This window comes from Callospermophilus lateralis, chromosome 2, assembly GCF_048772815.1.
Source record: "Callospermophilus lateralis isolate mCalLat2 chromosome 2, mCalLat2.hap1, whole genome shotgun sequence".
NCBI lineage: Eukaryota > Metazoa > Chordata > Mammalia > Rodentia > Sciuridae > Callospermophilus > Callospermophilus lateralis.
This window is the reverse complement of record NC_135306.1, coordinates 183,481,352-183,507,095: the sequence shown is the minus strand read 5'-3', so window position 1 is coordinate 183,507,095 and position 25,744 is coordinate 183,481,352. Positions and strand designations below refer to the sequence as shown.

General features: G+C 36.1%; 1 protein-coding gene across 1 annotated transcript in view; it reads right to left on the bottom strand.

The window, feature by feature from the left end:
- Iftap (intraflagellar transport associated protein) overlaps positions 1-25,744 on the bottom strand; it is a 57,902-nt gene that overhangs the window by 22,154 nt on the left and 10,004 nt on the right. Inside the window, exon 2 of the mRNA XM_076844349.1 lies at positions 18,620-18,775. Coding sequence (XP_076700464.1) covers positions 18,620-18,752 — 133 coding nt within the window. The 5' untranslated portion in view covers positions 18,753-18,775. The remainder of the gene's footprint in view (positions 1-18,619; positions 18,776-25,744) is intronic.

The window sequence follows — 25,744 nt, the reverse complement described above, 5'->3', positions numbered from 1 at the left end:
TGGCCTTACAAGGCCATCACAACACCTTCAGCCTCTAATTTGGGACAAAAGGAAAAGGTCACATTCCTTGAAAAAAATGGAAACTTTTGATGCCCTGGTAAATTAGACACTAACCACATATTGATTATATATCTTCCAGATAAAGGTGATTATTTTTGGAGAACTTGATTTTGAAATAAACTTTTTTAAAACATTCAAATTCCTCCATGCAAAAGCCAGACAGATCAGTGCTCGTGTGCTGAGAAGCGATCCACACTTTGAGAAAAGTTTTCTCAGACCTGCACAACCAACATCACAATTCATGAGCAGATCCTGAGAGCAACTTCCAAGTGTCTGTTACTCTGCACTACTATCAACAGCAACAGAAATCAAGAGCATGTCCCCAGTCACAAGATGCTGCATACACTGCTAGAAGGAAAGAAAAATTCATGGGGGAGAATATTCTATGCAACTCAGGGCAATTGCAAAAAACCGTCTAATAAAAGAATAGGGGATAAGCAATCATGCTTCTAACAAGGTTGGGTACTTTGAAAGTCAAGGGGTGATTTTCACATTATACTGCTAGCCTAGAGCAATGTTTCTCTGGACAATAATATTTGCTCTTGATTTGTCCAGCCAAACTACTTTACTCCACTGCTTCTTGATCACATGCTTCTTGGTATCTGGCCTCCCCTGGAGCAATAGTCGTTAGGATTAAATAAGCAATTTAAAAACCAATCAATCATAAATCAGGATAAGTCCAAAGAAGCTAAATTCAGCACATGAATGTTTTGTCTAAATTCCCTTTGCAGTGCTCTGAATTCCAACTGTTTTATGTTCTCTATTTGAAAGGGCACAGGGAGGAGAGGATTACCTCAGCCTGGCCAGTCAGGAGTAATTGTGCTTTCCCCCAGGCTGGATCATAATTGACTCATTATTCACAGTCACAGCCATCAACCTGCCAAGGCACAAATGCACAAGCCTGGCCTGGGTAAAAAAAATTTTAAAAAATGTATGTCAAAAGCCATAGATGAGGGACACAATGGCAGTAAGATAAAATTTTTGAAATGTCCACAGTTAGGCACTTACAGAGCAAAAAAATGTGGGAAAAAAAGCATAAAGTTGCTGGAAGTTTATTTTCAGGAAGAAAAATCTATGTGATAACTAGATTATGCAGGTAATTAAATAAAAAAGTTCTATTCTGGGCACCAACTATGTGCAAGGTTACACAGATGGGTAAGGCCCATCCTTGCTCTTACAGAGACTATAAATTACGAAGTTCTGGTATGCAAGCTACCAAAATAGAAAGTACCCAAGACAGACATTCAGAAAATGGCAAAATCATAATTGGCTGGGGAGAATCACAGAAGACTTTACATAGGAAAAAGAGCATCTAAGCTGGGCTTTGAGAGAGAGCTACAATTTCAATAGGTGAGCACTGTAAGGTTATTCCACAAGGGGAAAGTCCATGAGCAAACCTTCCAAGGTAAAATGCACAGGGCCTGCAGTAGAATCACTGAGTATTCGAGAAGATTGGAGCGCATATTCAGTGACAAATGGACAGATCAATAGAACAGTGTTCTTAAGAAGGTGAAACAGAGAGCAGAGTGGTTCACTGCTAGAAGTAGAAAGTACAGAGCTATTGTAGTAATCCAGGTGAGAAGCAAAGGAAGCCATAGCTACTGTGGTGGTGGTACGAACAGTAGAAATTTAAGAAAGGAAAAAAGAGCTCACAAAGTTAGTTCTTTTTGTGTTTGTAAAATAGAAACAAAGACACTATCTCCAGCTGCTTATGTTCCCTTTTCTAGATATCACAGAAAATTCACCTTATCTTTCCACTGCACTCTGTACCGTTCTTTTACATTTAAATTGGCATGTCTGGGTAACTATTTTTTAGCTATCTCCATGATGGTGGCAGTAGACAACACAGCATGCTCATAATCCATCAAAGGACTACAGTTTGTGCATGCACAAAGGCCACACAGACTTATCTCACAAGATGAACTTACATTCCCAATTGATTTAGTCAAGGCTACAGAATGAGCTGCCCAGAGTGGGAGCTAACAGGGTGACAGCTGCTAGTGACAATGTCTACATAAGGTAGTATGTGTCATATTCAAGGAGTTCATTTGAAAACAAATATAATCTTTTTCTACTTAAAACCTGCAAGTTTATACAAAATATGGGAAATATTTACGCAGAAGCCAGACCTTCCAGGTTCTTCATCCAAAGCCAGAGTCACAAAGGCACATGCCTATCTGGAATAACCCAGGGTAAGGATCCAAGTATATATGACCAAATACTTCTACCACTCTATAGTTTTAATTTATGCGCCTAAAAAATTTACTCATTTTTAGCATATTACTCAATGATTTTTAATAAATATATAGAGTCCTATGGCAATCACCACAATTTAACTTTTAGATCATTTCCATTACCCCCAAAATATGTCTGGTACCCATCTGCAGATTCTCCCTATCACTATTCCCAACCGCAGGCAATCACTAAGCTATTTTTTTGTTGCAATAGATTCTTCTCTGCTAGAAATTCCACGAAAGTAGAATCATATAGAGCGTGTTCTTTTGCACTTGACTTCTTTCACTCAGCATAACATTACTGGAGATTCACCCACATGGTGCAATGTGTTGGTATTTATTTCCTTTTATTGCCAAATAATATTCCATCATATGAATAGAACCACATTTTGCTTTTCCATTCACCATCTGATGGACATTGGGATTGTTTCCACATTTTGCATCCTTGGTGACACTGAGGTTGATTCAAGGATCATCATCATGAATCCAATTCCATGCAGTGCCACAAGATGAAATCGAACCCATAAATAACTAATTTCAGCTTCTCTCCACACCCAGAGGGAGAAAGGCATGTGTGCCCTGAGGCTATGGCTCTCTGGTCACTCCATCTCCTTAATGTGTCACCATAGCTGCAGAATCAGGCTACTCTGTTTCATGGCCCTGCTTTCTCCAATTTTATATAAAATCATCTGAAATGACCTTTTAAATTGTTCATTGCCCATCTCTTCCTGCTAAGATATAAGCCTAAGGAGGGTAGGGAGCTCACCATTAGGAACTCACTCATAGTTTCTCTCAGGTAAAACACTCAGACTTTGCTCCAAAGGATATGAAACAATTAAGATTGGAACTAGATTGATACTCCACCCTTCAATCAGCAAGCTCTGCAGTGAATGTTACTCTGCTAGGCTGGAGGACAAGAAGTAGAGTTATAAGAAAGTTCTATAACATGGCCTTTGCCTACAAGAAACATAATTTATTCCCTTAAAGCTTCTACCCACTCAAAGGCATAACATTTTACATAACTCTCAGCCAGCATTTCCATGTCTAAGAATTTATCCAAAAGAAATGATTAAGTATGTGGGCAATGATTTCTCTACAAAGCCAAAAATGTCTAATCTATTCCCTTGCAATTTTTTACTTAACCAAGGCCATAAATTTTTGCATATCTTTGAACCAGAATTTCCATGAATAAAAATATATCCAAAGGCCATAAATAACAAGGATGCAAAATTGTAGCTTCATTTAAAGAAAAAAAAAAAAGATAACATCCTTATGAGGCCCATAAGGCCACCCATGCTGGTCTGTCCAACCTCTACATCCTCTGACCTCTGCTTCTAGTCCTCTCACTTTTGTACACACCTCTCCCACCACCATACCGTCTCACTGTTCCTCAAACAGGCCAGAGGCTGCTACTACTGCACAGTGGCTATGCCCTGGGTTTCAAATACCTGTAGGTTTAACTCCCTCATCTTTCTTATGGTTTGGATATGAGGGGTCCCCCAAAAGCTCCTGTGTTGATGCAGGAATATTTAGAGATCAAATAATTAGACAGGGAGAGCTTTAACCTAATCAGTTCATCCTAGTTTAAATGGACGGACTGGGTGGTAACTGTAGGCAGGCTGGGGGTGGCTGGGGAAGGTGGGTCACTAGGGGTGAGCCTGGAAGAGTGCATCTTGCCTATGGTTCCTACACCCTCTGTATCTACTTCCTGATCCCATCATGAGCTAAGCAACTTATCTCTGCTGGACCCTTCCCCATGACGTTCTGCCTCACCTTGGGCCCAGGCAATGGAGTCAGCCATCCATGAACTGAGACCTCTAAAACCCTGAGCACCGAATAAACTGTCCTCCCTCTAAATGTTATTCTTGTTAGGTGTTTTGGTCACAGTGATACAAAAGCTGACCAAAACACATAATCTTTTCCAAGGACACCTAACCATATCACCCAATATAAACTGCAATCTGTACCCTCCAACCAGCACGTGTCATCCACTATGCCCTGCTCCTAGTTTCTTTTTCCTAAGAAAAATTACTGTATTCTAACTAGATACTTTTCTTACTTATTATGTTTGTTGCTTATTGTCTAGTTTCCCTTTCCAATAGAATGCAAATTCTCTGAAGGCAATGATCTATCACTAGCATTCACTCATGTGAGTAGCACTTAGCATAAAGTAGGTATTCAATAAACATTTATATAATGGATGAGGATGTGCAAAGTAGCATTATTTACAAGAGCCAAAAACTGGAAATAATCCAAATTTCCAACAAAAACAGCATGGTTAAACAAATTGTGGCATATCCATATAATGGAATACTATGTGATCATCAAAACCAGTATTAAATAATATTTATTACCATGAGAAGATACATATGTAACATAATATTATGTGAAAAAGCAAATTTCAAAAAGAATATGTATAGTGTAACCCCACTTTTCTAAAATAATTATATTAAGTTTAATGAATAAACAAGTGAAAAAATACTATTGAGCCCTTAATTATAATTTGGGCATTATAAATAAAATGTGTATGCATTTTATACATATGTAATTATTTGATCCTAAAAACAAGTGTATCAGGTAGAAATTATTGTATCTATTTTACAGATAATAAAACTGAAGCTCACAGTGATGAAGTAACTTTTCCAAGCCTACCCAGTTAGCAGCCAAGCTCAGATTCAAATCTAGCTATCTATAACTTTCACGTTCTTAATAATTATAAACATTTATATAAATTAATAAACACAGAAAGATTCAGAAAGGATTACACACCCATAGTTTATCTCTAAGACACAGGATAATGATTTAATTAATTAATTGGATATGGTTTTGCCTACATAAAAGAGACCTAAAGTCACAACTTAAACAAGATGGAAGTTTATTTCTCTCTCATGTACTAGTACAGACGTACATAATCCAGAGCTAATGTGGTTGTTCTACTCCACAAAGTCATCCAGAATCCCACCTTTCTACTGTGCCATCCCTTCTCCAGGTAATCCAGAATAGCAAAAGGATGAAGGGGAAGACAAAGGCACATTCATAGTTTCCCCTGTAAACGACAGGTAAAGTATGGTTTAAGCTACTATACTGCACCAAATAAGAGCAGCTCTAATAGGAATTTTATTTCTCTCTCATACACAGCTCAGTACAGGTGGGTAGGCTCTCCTCCATGAGATGATCCAGGGATCCAGGCTGCAGGGTGCTCTGAATCCTGAGCACAAGCCTTCCATTCCTAGATCTATAGGAGTTGTCCTAATGATTGTCAATATCCACCCACGGTGAAAAAGACAGAAAGATTCCAAGAGAAATAGCTTAAGGATATGAAGTTATCCTCCCATTTCATTAGCAAAACTTGGTCATATGGCTATATCCAGCTGCAAGAGAGTGGGAAGTGCAATCTTTTACCTAGGTGGCAATGGAATAGCTAAGAATTCTACTGCTATGGAAAGAGCAGGGTGGAGTTGGGGGGTTTTGCTGAGTTTAGGATGTGTGTGTTGACAACACTCAGGATTTTCTGATTTTTTTACCATAAACAAAAAAAAATAAAAACAAGCTTTTATCTATGGAAGTAACAAGCATTTTCTGCGACCCAGGTTCTTCCAATCCTCAACCTAGGGAGAATGACTATATACATCACCTTCATTCATTAAAAGCCCCTCTTGGAAATAATGAAAAAAGAATTTTTTATATTTTTATATTGTAGATAGACTCCTTAATATTTTAATTTGATGTCCCTCTTTTAATCATAGATACCCTACTCCTAAAACTCTACTTCTTTGATTAACTCTATAAAACATGCAAAGTACCTGCAGGTATGAAATATACTGAAGAAAAGTAACCTGAAGCATCAAAATTATTGGAGGGGCATTTTCTAAAAGCGCAAGCAACAAGATGCCTGTAGAGCCTGTATCATCTCCTGGTCTCTTTCCTCTTTGCTGATGGCAAAATGTTCACAAAGAACACAGTTCTGGTAAAAAATTAAAAAATAAAAACCAGAAGTGGTAAGAACATTTCCTCTGGTAGGGTAGCTTTGACCCACAGATAGAGGCACTATAATTCTTCAGACATGGGATAGAATGTCTGCTAAACCAAAGTTCACCCTAAATTCTGCAAGCTATTACATTCTAGTTGCTGTATCAGAGATCACAAAGATAACAGTAAAATTATTCTTTTTTTTTAAGAGAGAGTGTGAGAGTGAGAGACACAGAGAGAGAGAGAAATTTTTTTAATATTTATATTTTTTCTTTAGTTTTCGGCGGACACAACATCTTTATTTGTATGTGGTGCTGAGGATCGAACCCGGGCCGCACGCATGCCAGGCGAGCGCGCTACTGCTTGAGCCACATCCCCAGCCCAAAAATTATTCTTATAATCTATCACACTTTTTCCCTGTCAAAATGTCTTTTAAATAATGTAAAATGGTGACTTTGAACTAAAAGTCATATTTTAAGGTAAAATAATTGTTCTTACCCTTTGCGGGGGTCACAATTTCTTAAAACCTATAGACTTTACTCTTAGAAAAAAATGCAACATATACATACCAAAGTGAACACAAAATTCTTAAGAATTTGTGTATATCCTTTCATCCCTCCTTGATCTCATTTAGGGCATATTTTTCAAAACTGTTTGTCTAAAAGCCAAAATTTCTAGGCTTCACATTAGAACTACTCAGTCTGAATTTGGGGACAGATTCCTAGGAATCTGTATTTTAATTAGAATCTCCATGTGGTTTTTATATATTCATAAGATAAAATTTCCAAAACAAGATTTCATGAAGTAGAATTTAAGAACCGATAATTAAAAAGAAGGATCTTGCAGGCGTGGTGGCATATGCCTGTAATCCCAGCAGCTCAGGAGGCTGAGGCAGGAGGATCATGAGTTTAAAAAGCCATCCTCAGCAATTTAGTGAGACCCTAAGCAACTTAGTGAGACCCTATCTCTGAATAAAATATTTTAAAAGGGCTGGGGATATGGCTCAGGTTTAAGCGCTCCTGGGTTCAATCCCTGGTATATATTAAAAAAAAATCTGATTCTTTATCTTGATCAACACATGTAATTTTGCCTGATGGATGCGTACATGTAGACACAATATTGAGTCCATCCACCAGAGGCCAGTGTGGGATTATTTCCTGAGTTTTACAGTCTTGTGCCATAACATATACATATACACTATACAATATGCACTACATATAGTTGGTTTTAACTACTTCAAGGAATAGAGTGTGAACAACTAACACAATGGTGAATATTTTTCGCTTTTTATATTGCTCATTCAAGATTTCTTGAACATTTAACCTTGATGTTTCTCTTTTATATCATAAACAGTCCCCCTAACCATGAAACTTTATACTTGAATAAGTCTTTAAAACTTACCAAGTACTTTTATGTATATTTCATCTGATTCTCACCACAACCACATGAGACAGTGAACAGGCAGAACTATTCCTGGTTTACAAATGCAGAAAGCATGTGGCAAGCCTGGGGTCTCAAGGAATTATATGCCTGGACTAGTACGTGGGACTTCTGATCCAAAGATAAAGCAGTCCTTTTCCATTACACTGACCCTGCCTACAATAAAATGAGAAGACTAAGGGTAGTATAGTGTACTCTTCATAAAACTAAATATCTTCAACCTAAAACAGTTTCCTTCACCCTGAGATCAGCCTTTCTGCCTATGGCATTAAAGATGCATCTACTTAAGGCAAACTGCCTGACTCACAAAGGTAGAGAAAGTTAGAGGGATTAATTTCTCCTTCTTTTTTACAAATAAATCTTTCTTTGAAGTTATGAAACGTCCAGAGGTAGAATGACATCAGCCATATAAATCTGTAATAATCTAGAACTCAAATTTTGACATGTGGCATTAGGGAAGTTCAACAGCAGACTTAAATTGTACAAGTATTGCATACTTTTTCATTTTTACTGGAAATTCCAGGACATCCCTCATTTAAAAAAATAAAATAAAATAAAAGCTGGAAGTAAAAATAGAAGAAAACAGTCTGAAAATCCACTGTCCCAATCCTTCTTACTGCTCTTTGACTAACTCATAGAGTTCATATTCAACATAAAACTGTGACCCTGGAACCAAAGGCAATATTCCAGATGTTACTTTTATCAGTACTATGCAAAGAGTAGTTAATATTTCCTTACTAATCAGCTCTACCTACATAATATATAAACATACAAATACATCTAAACCACTTGGGAATCAAACTGTATTTATAAGCAGGTAGTAATTAATAAGAATAACATATCAGCTGATGAATTCTTTGAGAGTAAGGACTCCATTTCATTCATTTCTGTATTCTCAGTGTATAACTCAATGCTTAAAACATGGGCATCAATACTTCTATCTCAAAATTTAGCAAGAGTGGGATTGACACTATAATTAGAGACTAAATCCAATACCCAGAATTAGATGACTGGTTACAATCTCTTTTTTCTAATTAGTGGCTCACACACTATAAAACCTAATGTAAAAGCAGACCAAGTCCAGAAAATACATAAAAATGGTATATCGATTCTACCCTATGCTAAGGAGGGAAAATTGATTGCAAGAAGAAAAGCTCTGACTGGCATCACATAAATCTATCTCCCCTAGAACAAATCCAGATAAAAAAAACCAAAAAGACATAAAAATCACATACTAGACAGACTGTGGCTTGATTTTCATATAAGGAAGACATGAGTTTGGCTAAAATAATGTTTCCTGTTTGTATCCCTTTAGGCTTAGTAGACCATTTCAAAAAAATATTATTGTCCCGTGGATAAAAAAACATTTTGCTAAAACTATTTTAATTTGAATACATGCTCATTCAACTGAATCAAAGGATGCAGATTATGACCACTCAGTTTCAAGCCAAGCAATTTACCCCTTTCCTTCAAGTAACAATACATTGAACAACAACTAAAAATAATGTCACCAGTTAAAGAGAAATGTATACTCAGTAAATGCACACCCACTTGATATTGTTTAAATAGGCTAAAGGTTCATGTGACTATCTGAAGAGTGTATTTAACTAATAATATTTCTCTTCGTTTTGTAAAAGTTTAAAATCAAATTCCCTATAAAAGTTCAACTTTCTAATTCACATGTACACATGAAATACACCACATTTAACATTTATAAATTGAAAAGACAAAGAGCCAAAGAAAATGATTACTTTATTTGTAAACAAACAAAAAATATTTTAAATATGCAAATCTTATGTAACTGTAAAAGCATACTAGAAAAGATATTTTTGTAACAAAATACTATGCATTAAGAACACTGCCAAAAATAAATTTAATGATTATAATTCAAAATGCTGTATATATTTAAGTACGTTTCTTTCTTTATCCAATTACATCTAAACTATAGCAGACATGAAAAACAAATGATTATCTATAAACCAAACATTCGTGTTTAGAATGAGTATGAATTATAACAACCTCAACTGAAGATTTATGCTAATGCATCTGAGACAAAATGGCTCGATCAGCTCAAAATCTGTCATAATTTGAGGAGGGAAATTTCCTTCTGCAACTGAACCAGCAGTTTTCTGTGTTTCATAATTTGTCAATTTGTTCCCTAAGTGTAGTGATTTAGTGATGACAAAAGAAATAGAAAAACAAATGGAAATTGCTTAATTACAGTTTGCAGATGTTTCCCCCAAAGAGAGAGAAAAGAAAAAAAAAAAAACAGGTTAATGTTGCTAATGTTTTAAGAGTCTTCACAGGACATGGCTATTAATTAGTTCACTCTGTTCAATATGTGTTTTTCTTCTTGAGTGTTCTATATGATGTTTGATGCTATGATAAAGAGGTCACATACAGATAACTACTGAATGTATGATTGCCATAAAACTACCTGATTTTTTTTGCCCCTTTATTCTTTTCAAGGATACTAAACCACAAATTAATATTAAAAAAAAAACTTTAAAATTACACCGTTTCCCTCCTCTTTCCATGGGGATGTCAGATTAATTAATTTTTTTAAAATTGCCTCGCTATTTTTACTAGCAAATCCACATATGATGTCTTCTCAGATTTCCCTTAAAGTTAATATCATGCCAATGGCCTATGACTTTGGTCAGTTTATTGCTATTTGCTCTGTTATTTTTCAATGGGTTCTTTACTGTTCAATTCACATTTGCAAAAGTGTTTCCTCGAGTTGCCTTTTTTTTTTTTTCTTATGTGGCTAACGAAAAAAAGGAAACAGAAAGACACTGCAAATGGGCTGTGAACTAAAAACATCACTCAATATTCAGTAGGGAATTAAATGACTGATAACAACAGTGCAGAAAATGTGGCCTAAGTGCCACCTGGAAACAGAGAGCTGGTCAGTTGTTTCCAACTTCCTCTGCAGGCAATCTGCCAGTTGCAAGGGTATCAAAACAATGTTAAGCCCTCTAGTCTCTATCTAATACTCGACAGAAAATAACTGCAAAAGGCTACACAGCTAGGATTATTTTTCTTGTTGTGTTCTCTTTTTATGAGGGAAAGCTGTTTTTATGCTCTACTGAAATTCCTTTCCTGCTCTGAAATTGGTAAGAGGGCCAGCTGCTTTCTCTATTTTTCTCTATGGTATTTTCTACAGCCAATTTAAAATTCATTCTTCAGATTGGGAAAAGCCTCTCTTTGTACCCCTATGGAAGTTTAAAGATGCATTTCTAATGCTCAAATTCAAAACAGCTTTGGGGACCAAAATATGTCAACTTTAGACATAAAAAAGTGTTGTTTTATGTGCTGTCACCAGTTTCATTTTTAATTACATTTTTTAGAAGTTGTCAAGTATGAGTAGTGATATTCCTATGGCTGAACTGACAAGTCAAAATTTATCAGTCCAGAAGTGTAAACCAAATCCCAACCCAAGATTCTAAGCTCCTGACAGAACATACATTCAATCAAGAAAATATATATATAAATAAATAACAGGCTCCTGAAATAAGAACAGTGTTAACTTTGAACAAGTGGCTTAGCCTCTGTGAGCCTCAGCATCTCCCAGGCAAAATACTTGTGACTCATCTTTGACTCTTTCTTCTCCCCGGTCCTCTGTCAGTCACCTGTAAGTGCTGTCTGTCAGTCCTTCACTTGAACATCTCATAGGCCCTGTGGCTCTTCATTTCCTCCTCCACTACCTGAATCCAGACTTCCACCTAGGTACTTCTGCTCAGCCTCCTTGCTAGCAGAAGAAGTACCTCTTTCTACTTTGCCTCTACCTTTCAAAATCACTTGCAGTTTGTGTTATTGCTTCTCATGTGTAAGTCCTACTCTAGCTCCCAGCTACCTAGCATGTCAAATTCAAACCAGGGCACTGCAGTCTTCGTAGGCTTGCTTTCCTGTGCCTGTCATTGCATATTCTTCAGAGCTGGATCTGAGGTCCCCTACCTGTCTGCCACTCTTATTTTCTTTTTGTTTCATTTATTCAACAAATATTAAGCATGTACTTATTTCACAATACCAGGCATCATTTTATGCACTAAAGTGATGAAGAAAACTCACAGGAAGTCACCTCCATGGAGCTTACACTCTAGAGAAGAAACAATAAATGTTCAGGGTAACAGACTCATTCCCACAGCCCCTCTTATCTGTGGGTCAGTGCCTCCCTCAGCTTGAGAAGCACTGCCTCCTCTGTAAGGAAAGCAGAAAACAATGTGGTTCGGAGTACACTTTGAAGCCACACTGACCAGACAGGCAGTCCAACTGTACCAACTACTGGTCATGTAAACCTGGACAAGTCTGCCTGGGCTGACATCACAAAACACCATGCATTCGATGGTTTAAACAACAGAAATGTATTTTCTCCCAGTTCTGAAGGATGAAAGCCCAAGATCAAGGTGCAGGTAGGTTTGATTTCTCCTGAGGTCTCTCTCCACATACCTTCCCATTGTGTCTTCACATGACTTTTGGCCTCTTCTCTGTGCACGTTTCGGGGATGGGAGGTGGGGAGAATCTGTCTGTCTGTCTTCTTAAAATGGCAGCAATCATATTAGATTAGAGCCCAACCCTCTGACCCCATTTAATCCTAATTATCTCTTTAAAAGCCCTTCTCTTTATATATTCCATGTTAGGATTAGGGCTTCAACATATAAATTGGAGGGATATACAGTCAGTCTGTAGTAGTAAGGTACTTAACCTTAAGCCTTACTTTGCCATTGTAAGGATTAAGTGAAATGATCCATGTAAAGTACTAAGCGTAACACCCATACTTAATACATGTTAGTGCTCTTAGTAATAACATTAGACTGGTTTCTTGATAATCTCACACTGTCTGATATCTGTGGGAGAGACAAAATGGTAGTGAGTCAGCTGTCTGAAGTTTGAATCCTTGATCTGACACAAGACAAGTTTATAATCTACAGTTTTCAGTTCCCTGGGCTGTAAAATCAAATAATCATGGCTATTTCTTTGCATCATTATAATAAGTTATTGAAAAAAATGCTGAATATATTAATAAAACCAGGAGCATGGTACTATCACTTCCAGTTTATAATTTAAACACAAACAAACATTAATAATTATCTTAAAGATGTATAAATAGTCCTGATTTTAAGGGATTACATTATGCGAATTTGTAGTTCAAACAGTGATCCTCAAATCTTGTAGTACATCAGAATTACCTAGAGTCTTATGAATATCAAAATTCTTAAGACTCGTAACCATGAATATTCATTTCATAAACATGGATTAGACCTGGGAACCTGTGTTTTCATGAAAGTCTGCTATCATAAAAGCCTCTGGTAGCCAGTCAAGTTTAAGAATTCCTACTCTATGGAAGTGGTACCCAATGAAAATGTAATGTAAACAACATATGTGATTTTAAATTTTCAAGTTGCCTCTTCTTAATAAACAGTAAAATTAAAAAGTAAAATTAATTTTAATAATATATTTCATCTGGAACAAAGTTTTAAAAATTTCAAACATAGTCAATATGAAATATCAGATATATTTTGCATTCTATTTTTATAATATCTTCAAAATTCAGTGTTTATTTCATACACCATATCAGAGTTCAGATGCCAATTTTTCATCAGAATCTATAGATTTCATAAAATTTACATCTTAAAATTGTCCCACAAACCCAGAGTCCCAAATACCTTTAAAGATTTTCTAGTAATTTATATATAAATTAATTAAAAATAAATAAAACTTAAAATCCAGATTCTGGGTAGCATGAGCTATATTTTAAGTTCTCAAAAGTCACATGTGGACAGAAGCTACTGTTCTGGACAATGCAGGCCTACATGACCTAATTAAATGCAAATAAAGTAAATAAAGACTAAACTCTCAATGATTACACAACATGACTAAAATCTAAGAAAAAGTGAAACCCACTTGGTGGTTTTGAAAATCCTAGATTTTGAGCCCATGGAAGGCCAAAACACCACCAGCACAGAGCCACAGGCATGGGCCTTTGTCCTAAACATCCAGAAACAGAATGTTCTATCTAATGGGGGATTTAATTCAAACAAATCTACACATACTAAAATAGGTTAAAGTTGATAAATGCAACAATGAATATAAAACTGCACTATATACTAATACAGAAACTCATACAATCACTTGGGAAACTGTATCCCAGATATTTTAAGAAAGAAATGAATGAAAAGACAAAAGACTCATTTACGAATTAATCATAAAATCACAGTAGATTTATTTCAATTTCCAAACTATTTTAGGTTGACTTAGTTGGTAAAATAAGCAACTTTCATGAAAATTAATCATGTAGCCTAAAGCACAAGATCAGGACAATGATAATAGGGTGCATATGTGTGAGAAAGGGAAAGAGAAAGAGACTGAGAATTGAAGACTGTTGTAACCCTCTGAATTAGTGTGTTTTCTTTTGTTATAACAAGATAACTGAGGCTTGGTACGTTAGAAAAAGAGCTTTATTGAGCATATAGTTTTGAAAATGCAAGAGCATATGCCATCATCTACTGAGGATGATGCTAGTGATCTCATAAGAACCTCATGGAAGATGACATCACAGTGGCAGCATGTGCAAGAGGGGGAGATCACAAGGTAAAAGAGGGCACTGAAGACCATGGAAGGGACAGTGAGGCCTTTTATGACAAAACAGTCTCACCAGAACTCACTTCATAAGACCGACCAGTATTATGCCTTCAGAGAACAGCATTCCCAATGATCTAATTCCCTCACTAGGCCCTACCTCTAAAAGATTACTCCACTTCTATACTGCTACACAGGGCACAAAGCCTTCAGCACATAAACCTGTAGGGAACAAGCCACATTCAAACCATAGCTCTACAGCACACCCCCAAAGTTGCTGTATGTAACAAAATGGAGTTAAAAAGATTTAATGTCAACTTCTAAGTCACCAGCTTCTTAACTGCACAGTTTCTGTGAGACAGCAACATGAATGGTAGCTAGCACTCTAAAAGCTGGGAGTAACTGCTTCCAAAATCAGTTCATGTGATAACCCTGAGATAGGACATTAAAAGAAATTGCCTCTTTCCTTCAGCAGTTTAGAAGTAATTCTCAACCTACTAAACCAAAGCTACATCTTCATCCAGAATACTTACTGTTTTAAAAGTGGAATTATATAAAAGCATATACAGATATAGAGAGACACATATCTCAGTATCAAACCAACAGAACCATGACCCAGCAGAGGCATTTTAACATCTGTCAGCTTCTGCTCTTACCCGTCAAACCTTCCTGTGCTATACTTAATGTCTTAGGATCTAGGACCTGAAGTTGGTTCAGTGGTATCCCACCCAAAATATTAATGAATGAATAAATTAGTAAATGCATTAACAAAAAATCAAAAAGAAATATTCACACCTGTGTTTTTAGAACCTAAAAACAAAATGATAGAAATGTGAAAAAGAGAAAGAAGTCTTTTTCCACAGATACTCTGAAAAGACCTATAAATTATGTTCACAAAGAAACTGAGACACAGAAGACTGAAACTGAAACTTGATACTTACATTTATCCACAATGTCAATAATATAATATCTTTACAAACAATAGGAAAAAAAACAAAATCTGCTTGCTGATATTCTAATATGTCTTATAATTTATTTTATCCTCTTGAACTGAAGACACTACTAAGAATTCAATTATAACTGTTTAACAATTAATATCTCTTTAAATATTTTGATGTAACAGTATATTTATTCTCAAATACATATCAGGACTTAAAAAACCTAGAGCTGTTTTATAAAAGAAAAAATTCCAAAACACTATCAACATAAATGTACTGTAGTGAGAATTATGTTGCAATATTAACAGTTTCCAACTGTTTTCCAAGAATCTGAAGCAGTAATGTGAATTTCTTTCAATAAGGCTATAATTTAATTTTTTCTAGGGAAATGTTTTTAATAGGATTACTGACCCTTTTAACACTCTTGGAAAGAAAATGAATCTCATAAGCATTCGGGCATACAACTATTATAAAAATAAACAGAACAGTCAATCAGTAGAAATGGTAATGGACTTGAGAAACAGAAGTTACTAAGGAAATGTACATAAGTATGCATGGTGATAACAGAGAGAAGATTCACTACATATAAGCAAAACAAACAAATATTCGGACAAATGAAGGGCCTGGAAGGAAGAGGAGGGGCTTTGAAGAATGAGCCTTAATGTGTTTCTCAAGTAAACTGATCATGTAAACCTAGATGAGTTCTCCAGGTTCTTATTCAACTCTTAGTTAGGCCTGTCCCCAAGTCCTGTTTGGTTTTGCAGAAGGTGTTTAAATGTTTCAGAGGAAAAACAGACACTGATTTAAAATATTTTTTCACTCACAATTCTTTGTGCTTTAAGAGGAATTTTTTCAGGTCATTAGTTTATAATGTGAACTGGTGCCTAGGGATATTTTGAAAGGAAAAACAACTGTGCTTGGAGATGCAGTTTATGTGACTCGCATCATCATCATTTCAGCTCAATTTGGGGCCCCAAACCAAACTCAAAACAAAGTTACCAGGCTGGGGCTATAGCTTAGTGGCAGAGTGCTTGCCTTGTAATATCTTTACAAACAATAGGAAAAAAAAAATCTGCCTGCTGATATTCTAATATGTCTTATAATTTATTTTATTCATGTAAGGCACTGGGATCTATCCTAAGCACCACGTAAAAATAAACAAATAAAATAAAGGCATGATGTCCATCTCCAACTACCAAAAATAAAATTAAAAAAAAAAAAAACTAAGTTACCACATCTGCAACAGTTGCTTTCTCTGCATGCAGTAACCACACAAAAAACTGAAAACAGACTAGACTCTGACCCCAAAGATAAACACAGTGTAACCCCTTACAATATCAAAGTCCTTGTAATAAGACTTTACTATTCCACCTTACAAAAATGAAGTGGGTCACACAAATAATTTCCAAGATAATCTGGATTTTCACAATGCCACTGGCAATCCAAAATTCATTCATCTTACCAGTTTTACCCTTGTTTCCACCACCCCACCCCAGCCAGCTATTCATACTGCCATATTTGGGTCCAGAAGGTAAGAAGGAAATCAAGGCTCAGAAAAAGGAAGCACCTTCCTAAACCTAAGTTCATAAACTAAAAAGAGATTTGGTCATTCTCCAGATTTGATCTGCATATCATATCAAAACACATCATTCACTGACATCCCATACCTAAAATCTCTATGACCCATAAGAGTAAATAAAACCCACATTCCATGTTTTTTGTTTTTGTTTTTGGGTTTCTTTATTTTATTTTTTTTTTTTTTTGAGTTTAAACAAAACAAGTATCGATGTTATTATAGAGCTTGAGTATCACTTTTCCAAATGCTTAGAAGCAGAAGTGCTTTGAATTTCAGGTTTTTCAGATTTTGGAATATTTGAAATAGACAGTAATGACATTATCTTGAGAATAAAACTCATACCTACACACAAAATCCAGTCATGTTTCATAGACACTTTAGGAGGTAATTTTATACCATACTTTTAGGGCACTGGTGTTTTGACCGTGACTTATCAGATGAGGACAGGTATATAGTTTTCTACTTGTGACATCATAGCAGTGCTCAAAAAGTTTTGAATTTTAAATCATTTCAGATTTTTAGATTAACCTGTATCCTGCATGATAAAACAGACTAACATCACATTTCCTCTTCTTCATGATAACTATCTTTCTTTTACATCTGCTTAGAGCATAGGAATCATGACTTATAATTACGAGATCAGGTTTCCTAAAACTGTCATGACCTCAGAGATTATGAAACCCCTGTTCTCAACTTTACGTGCACAACAGAATTACTAGAGGAACTTTTACAAAATACTGAGTCCTTAGCCCCGGCTGAGCTTTAGAGTGGGCTCTAGTATTAATATGGTCTTAAAGCTCCTAGGTGGAGAACAAATGACCTCACTTCAAATGCAGATCAATGGTCCAAAAAGAACAAAGATTCACAGCCAACTAATGACAACCTGAGGCAGAACCTAAAATGAAGATTACAACTCCAGTGCCCATGAAAGCCACTTAAATGAAAAAGCAAACAACATGTGCATACATTTTTAGACTGAGCATCCAAAAGTGTATATACTAAGAGAGCTCACAAGGCTAAGGCTCCTGACCTTCAGCTCATATTACCATAAGGGAAATAATAGATAACAGATATCCTCACTTGATCTGAAAAAAAAAGAAAAAGACACAAATCAAGGTTTTCCTATAAAACTGTCCAACTTTTAAGCACTGGCACAATTAAAAAATGACACTGTGTGAAGCAACAAAGCATGTCATGAAACACACAGCAAGGGTTTGACCTTTACGCTTCAGGTTATTACAGCAGGTCTAAAAAGTTGTTTCCTGTCTATAGAAGCCACAGCATCATCACCAACATCACAACATTAACAATACCTGGAATTCATAAAGTGCCTACCATGCATTAACCACTATGCTGAGTTTTACAAGGCTCTCAACAAGTCGTTATCAACCCTTGGGACAGGTATATTATTATTATTCCCCCTTTACTCAGCAACTACCCCCCAATGTCACATTGCCATCAAATGGTGACACCAGGATCCAAATGCACTGTAGTATATCTTAGGTTTTTAAAATGCTTTTAACAACCTGTACTCTTTGCATTTGCATGTCTTTAAAAATAAAATGAAGGGATTATATTAAATAATTTCCTAGGGCAATTTGAGTTATCAAACTCAATGGCTCTGACTCCATGACACAGCTCTCGGATATAGAAAGACACTGGTATTTACACACATCTGTCACAGTTGCCCTAATAAAAATTACCTGATAAAGGAACAGAAGGAGTATTCATGAAATGGTCCTTCTTAAAAGGCAGCAAACACAAAGACATATAATAAAATTCTTTATCTCTACTGTTGTAGAAAGTTTACTTCTCCATCTTACCTTTTGAAAGATGAGTAAAAGTGCTCCGAAATTCTTCATATGTTTGCTCATGACAATTAACAAACTTATCCAAGACTTCTTCCATTAATTGATCTTCATCCATTATCTCCAATCCCAATTTCTGGGTAGGCATCCCAGTCCACGAGGCCACTTAACCTAAGACACAAAGTAAAACATGAACAGAGAGTCATGCAGTCCCAGCTGCTCAGAAAATACCCTGGACGGGCAATGCAAGATTCCAAGGCCCCAAAAGGACAGAAAAAATTGTAGTCAATAAATCAGTTTTATTCATATATCTGCACATTTGTGTTTAGTTTCAGTTTCCTCCTTTCCATCTTCTTAATTTTTAAGAATATTGTCACATAACTACACAATTAGAAATTCAAAGTCTCTTAAAGTGAGAGTAACTTTAAAGGGTATATCAACTAAGCACTCATCCCATGACAACAATATGAGCACATTTTATTAGTGACTTATTTAGTACTTACTGTGTACCAGGTTCTGTTCTGAGCACTTTAATGAAAATCATCATAACCCTTGCTTAGGTCACAGAGACAGCCAGTAGAAAGAAGTGTCAGTGCTAGGAGTCTGATCCCAGAAATCAAGTCCTTATGCACTTCACTATGCTTAACTCTATCCTGTGACTCACTTTTACTGTGGCTGACAAACAGGTGACTTGACTCTGCTTTCACACATCCAGGAATTGGAAACACTGACATTCCAGAGCAGTCTTTGGACAGCTTTATCACCTCTATACCCTAGCCCAACTGGGCCCTGAGTTAGTGAGCTTGTCCTTAATAATTTCAATCCTTCCTTCTTGTAACTGACATCTTTTCATACATTAAAACTGGGCCACACTCTCCTTTCTGGATCTTCTCATTCTATTCACTGGAATGCATTTCTTTGTCAAATCCCAGCTCAAAGTTCAGTTTCTCTCCAAATGCCTTAACCTCCCATTGAACTCGTGTGGTGGGGCGAACTAATCTGAATTAACATGAGAGTATTTATGGCTTTTGTTTATTCTACTCAGTACAACTATTCATGTTTCCCTAAAGAAATCCTACTGGGCTGCCTATGAGGTGCTTTCCCAGACCCCACTGCACATCTGTATAATAGATGGTATGTGCACTGATTGCCTTTGCTTTACTCCAAAAAATTTCTGGAAAAGTAATAAGGAATTGTGATGCTACATGTTCCTCACAGGATTACTATGATGATTAAATTACTATGTATCTCAAGATCTGTTAGGGATAATGACCATGATGATGATGATGATGATGATACTGATGGAGGACAGGACCAGTCTTAGTATTCTGTCCTTTGCTTCCACAAAGTTTTCTCATGACTGTGACCACTCTAACATGGAATGTACTGATGTTACATAAGATAAATCCAAATAGTTCCCCATGCATTACAGTCTCAGATAAAACATGTAAAATACTGGGTGAAAATAAAAAGTGTATGTAGATACTAATTAAAATTGAAAGAAACTTTCAAACTATTGGTACCTGGAAAATTAGACATGAAAACTCATCAGTTATGGCTTATGCAAATTTATCTGTAACAATACCAGGCTTCAGCAATGAAGCTTACTCAGTTATGTTTGCAGTTACTAGATAATAAATACTGATAAATAATCTCAATGGTGGCTATTATTTCACTATCAGTAGGACGTGTACCTAATTATAAGAATTTCAACATCGATGTACTTTTCCAGAATTCGAGCCAAGCAAAACTTCAGCAATGCATAATATTAATCTCCTCCTTGAGCCATCTCTGGTAGTGTGCTTCAATGAACAATCATCAAAAGAAGTAGCCAGGCTGTGGTTTCTACTACTATTTTTTTTTTTTTTTTTTTTTTTTTTGGGTACGGGTATTGAATTCAGGGGAACTCAACCACTCAGCCACATCCCCAGCCCTATTTGTATTTTATTTAGAGACAGGGTCTCACCGAGTTACCGAGTTGCACCTTGCTTTTGCTGAGGCTGGCTTTGAATTCCTAATCCTCCTGCCTCGGCCTCCAGAGCTGCTGGGATTATAGGCATATGCTACCACACCCAGCTCTTGAGGATATTTTAACAGTAATGACAGAAATACTTTTAGACTTGCTTTCCAATTTGTGCATTGGTATGTTCTGAATATTTACCCTTAACACATCTCAGTAATACCAGGAACAAACAATTAATAGGTTATGCACAACACAAATTCAAAATCCTTCAAGGTCTTTAATTTTATCTATATGGTCATAAGGTTATGACAATACAGATTTTATTGACTTTAATGACTTTCTAAGACTTTGGAATATAAATTATTACTGGAAGAATTTTAAAAGTATTCATCTTCAAATTTAGAACTTTCCTTATCTATAAAAATATAAATAACTAATGTTAAAGGGCCCTAGGGACTGACAAAGCAGATAATCATTGGCCAGACACTCAAGTGGTTTATGCAAATCATAGTGGTTTTCTAAAAGGAAGCTGGTTTTTTAGTTACCATTCACATACTTTTGTGTTTTTATCATGAAGTATTATTCTGAGGGGAAAGATAGGGGAGACTTGTCTAGACAACAAGGTTCATTGTTTGGTTTATGTTTTAGGGCTTTGCATACCACATGGAAGACCTAGTACATATTATAAGGATAAGGAAGTGTATATAAACATCAACCAGTTAATTAGAAGCAATACATTCACAGGCAAAGCATCCAGTAGGAACCAGGTTCTCTTTTTATCCAGCACTGGGTAAGAGGGGGGTAAAAATTACATAATTTCCTAGAAGAACTATTTTCTATTTTCAAATAATAAAACCAACAATTATCTAAGCTAGTTAAAGTTTTATGTTCTCTGAAAGTGTACTATTATGAAATATGGTGTATAAAAGTATTACCATTGACTTAGCACACCTTAAATTTTTATCTTCAGTTGCTGCTTAATAAACTTACCCAAAAGAAATACAACTTCTAGCCAGGCGGATGGCTCACGCCTGATATCCCAACAGCTCAGGAGGCTGAGTTCAAAGCCAGCCTTAGCAAAAGTAAGGTGCTAAGCAACTCAGTGAGACCCTGTCTCTAATAAAAATACAAAATAGGGCTAGGGATGTGGCTCAGTGGTCGAGCGCCCCTGAGCTCAATCCTCAGTACCCCTCCCTACCCCCAGGAAAAAAAAAATACAACTTCCAGAGATATCAGTGGTAAGCTTTAAAATGAACTAGACTCTCAAAGTGCATTGCCTGCAAAGAGGGTAGTATGCCTGCAAAAAGTGGTGGGAGAGGGTAAAAAAATTAAGGTTTACTACTGAAACGCAAAAATAATACATAATAACACATTTTTAAAGAGTTGTGCAGGGTCTATCAAAGCCCACTTTCTCAAACCTTTATAGTTCTGTGCAATCAGGACTTACTGCTATGTTGAAAGGAAGATGAAATATTATCAAAATAATTTGCCTCACCTAAGGAAATAAAGTCATTACCCTGTACTTCACAGGTGGGTGGCCTTTTATATTAGTACAAATGCTCAAGTCTCCAAAAGACCAAATTGCACTGTAACTGCACAGATTTATATACATGATAGAAAAGACCGGGTAGGAACTGCTTTCTTTTTCCTTTACTGAACTATAATAGTTATGCATTCTCTGACTTTTTAATGTCCTTTACATAATATTAAGGAGAAATAGATTCAATGACAGAATCTCTGAGCTGAGAGAAACCTGATACTTATCTAGTCCAATCTGAGAAAATAATGAATCTGCGAAAGAAACTTCAGGTAGGGCTTCTGTCAACTAATGAGTCTTTTGAACCATAATGAGATTCTCATGATTATGAAATTTAAGGGACACACAAAGTAAGCAGGATATTACCAAGTGACAAGCTACCCCTGGATAGGCATCCTCAGGCCTCCAGCTACATTCTGAATCCCAATAATACATAGAACACCTTAAGGCTGAGAAAATACATGTGTCATTATTTTTGAGACCTATAAATACACCCAAGAAAACAACGGAAGAGATAAAAGGCAGAAAGAAGGCAGAACATAAAACAAAACATAGCTTATTAAATAGAAGAGAACCTAAAACTCCTTTATTGTTTTTTATCAAGATGAGATAAAAACACACAACTCTAGCATCAAAGAATACATGGCACTTCAAGTGATAAACTTCTTCCAACAAGGCTTTTCTAACATATAAAAGGCATGAAATGCTTCATTATTACCCAAAAAGTTAATAGCATAAGCATCTAGATTTCTATGTAAATTCCTCTCAGTAAAACTCTCTTCATTATTAAAGAAAGTATTTGGAGGGAGGGAGGGAAGGGTTTTGGATTACTGTCCACTCCAAAGCTTTAGAAGAGAGATGGTTACCTCCTATGCAGAGGTCTTAGAAATAGGTATGTCTCCATAGCTGTACACTTTTTCTTGACCAAAAAAAAAAAAAAAAACATAACTCAAGAAAAAGAGAAAGAACACATCCATATTAAAACTACACATAATTTTTAAATGCAGGTTCAGTACACACTTCCCATGAACAGAGAGATCACAAAGGTTGTCTTAACAGATCTAGTTCCTTCCCTGAGAAGATTGATAGTTTACATATTCTAAAATAGACCCCAACTGTAATGAATGATTCTGATGAACCTTTCCATGATTTCTTCAAGTTAAAGCAATTCAGGGAAAGCATTTTAAAATGAAGGAGGTAACAGGAATAAGAAAAATAAAAACACGTCAAGACAAAACACAGCAAGCAGAAAAATATATAGGCAATTTTTAAAACACAGGATTAGACAGAGTTCTTAGATTTGACCCCAGAAGTATGATCAAAAAGAAAACAACTGGGGCTGGTGTTGTAGCTCAGTGGTAGAGCACCTGCCTAGTGCATACGAGGCACCACATTCTATCCTCAGTACCACACAAAAAAAAATACACATATAAAATAAAGTTATTGTGTCTATCTACAATTAAAATGTTTTTTTAAAAAAAGAGAAAAAAACTGACTAATTGAATTTCATCAAAATTAATTTTTTTCTTCTACCAAAAACCCTCTTAAGAAGATTGAAAAAAATTTTTTACAGACTAGAAGAATATATTTTCAATAAAAGACTAGCATCTAAATACACAAATAACTTCCAAAAGTCAACACTGTATCCAACTTAAAAAGAACATGCACAGCTATTGCTACAGACTATATACAAATGATAAATAATCACATGAAAAGATGTTTGGTATCACTAGCCACTAGAGAAATACAAATAAAACCACAGTAAGATATTACTACACACATACCAGAATGGCTAAAATGAAAAATAGTGATAATACCAAATGCTAGCAAGCATGCAGAGAAACTACATAATTCAAACACTGCTGGTAGCAATGTAAATGATTCAGTCACTCCAGAAAATAGTGTGGCAACTAGCAATTACACTCTTGGACATTTATCCCGAAAAATAAAAATTTATTTTCACATAAGAACTTCTTTACAAATGTTCACAAAAGCTTTATTCATAGACCCAAAATCTGAAAACTACCTAAATGTCCTTTAATTGATGAATGGTTAAATAAACTTCGGTACATTCACACCAAGGACTACTACTGAGCAATCAAAAGGAACAAACTGTCATTTCATGCAAGAACTTGGATGAACCTCAAAGAAATATACTGAAAGGGATGATTTCATTTATGTAGTATTTATGAATAATATATTTGGAGAGAAAAAATTAATGGTTACTAAGGTTAGGGATGAGGGAGAGGATGGGGGTGGTTATGCAAGACCACGTGTGATATAATTGAACTGCACACACATACACAAATGAGAATAGACATAATAAATAAAATCTGAGTAAATTCTGTGGCTTTTTACTAATATCAATTCCCAACCTTTACATTTACACTATTATATGCAAGGTGTTAATCATGTACAATGCTAAACCAATGATGCATGGACTTCCCTATGAATTTTTTGCATCCTCCTATTGAAGTGGCACCCCCTTTCTCCACAGAAAAGTCTTAACTGGGCTTCTCCAGAAATCTTCACCATGGCTGATTTTAGGACTGTCAACAAAAGAATCTCTGCAAAAGAGTTCAATGAAGATAAACTTCCTATTTTCGTGTCCCTCTGTTTTACTTGGCCACTAGCCAAGAAGATACCAGCACTCCAGGTGCTGGACACCCCCTTACTAGTTTTTCATAAACATATCCAGTACACTAGTTTACAGAAATGTGCAAACAAGGCCTCTGGCCTTGAGCTGGGCTTCACAGAAATGTCTACATTTTTAAGATGTTACTAATTGGGCTCCATGGTAACAGCTGGGCAGAGGGAGGAAAGAAAGGGGAGAAGCTCTCCCCTTCTCAGGTGCTGTCCTTGAAGGGTTACCTGCCCAAAACAGTGAGAGAAAAAGCTGCTTTTATGTGAACTTCTGCAGACTCTGAACTTCTGAGCCCCTCCCTTACATGCTGGGTATATAACTCTGACACTACCTGAACTCGGGTTTCAGGGGATTAATTGATAACAGCAAAAGCTGTGCCCTCTGAACCTGGCTGCAGCCAAATAAAACTGTTACCTGCTATCTTTGGTGCCTTGCCTCATTTGTCCCTACAACACTATGAATCTGACCTATAATTCCATAATTATTTCAAAACCAAATGTATAAAAAGGGACAAATGACCTGAGGTGGTGCAAAATGTAGCAGGTGGGGAAAGAACTAGGGGTTGGTCGGCAGGAGACAGATCTTTGAAGGCCTGCAACTCCAGGCCAGGAGTTTGCATTGTAACTTGAGAGAAAATTCTTCAGAGAGTTTTAAGCAAGGGATTAACTAATGAGATGTGTAATTTGAAAATACCACTCTGTCTGCAGCATTGATATTTGTGAACAAGTTTTTACAATTTCCTTACAGTTTTATAATTTCCTTAGAGTGGGGGTGCCACTTCAATCTCTCAAAGGGAAGATTATGAGAAGCCCCCATAATTGTAAAAGAAAGAGATAATGGTAGTTTGGATTGGTGACAGGGACAAAAGCAGTTGAACTGTTTGTAAGTGTAGGAGAGAGCAAAAACTCTTCCTTTGCCCTCTGGAGGGTCCATAATTGAGCATATGAAATAAAATAGCAATAGACAGATTAGCAAGAGAAAACCCATTTTGATTAC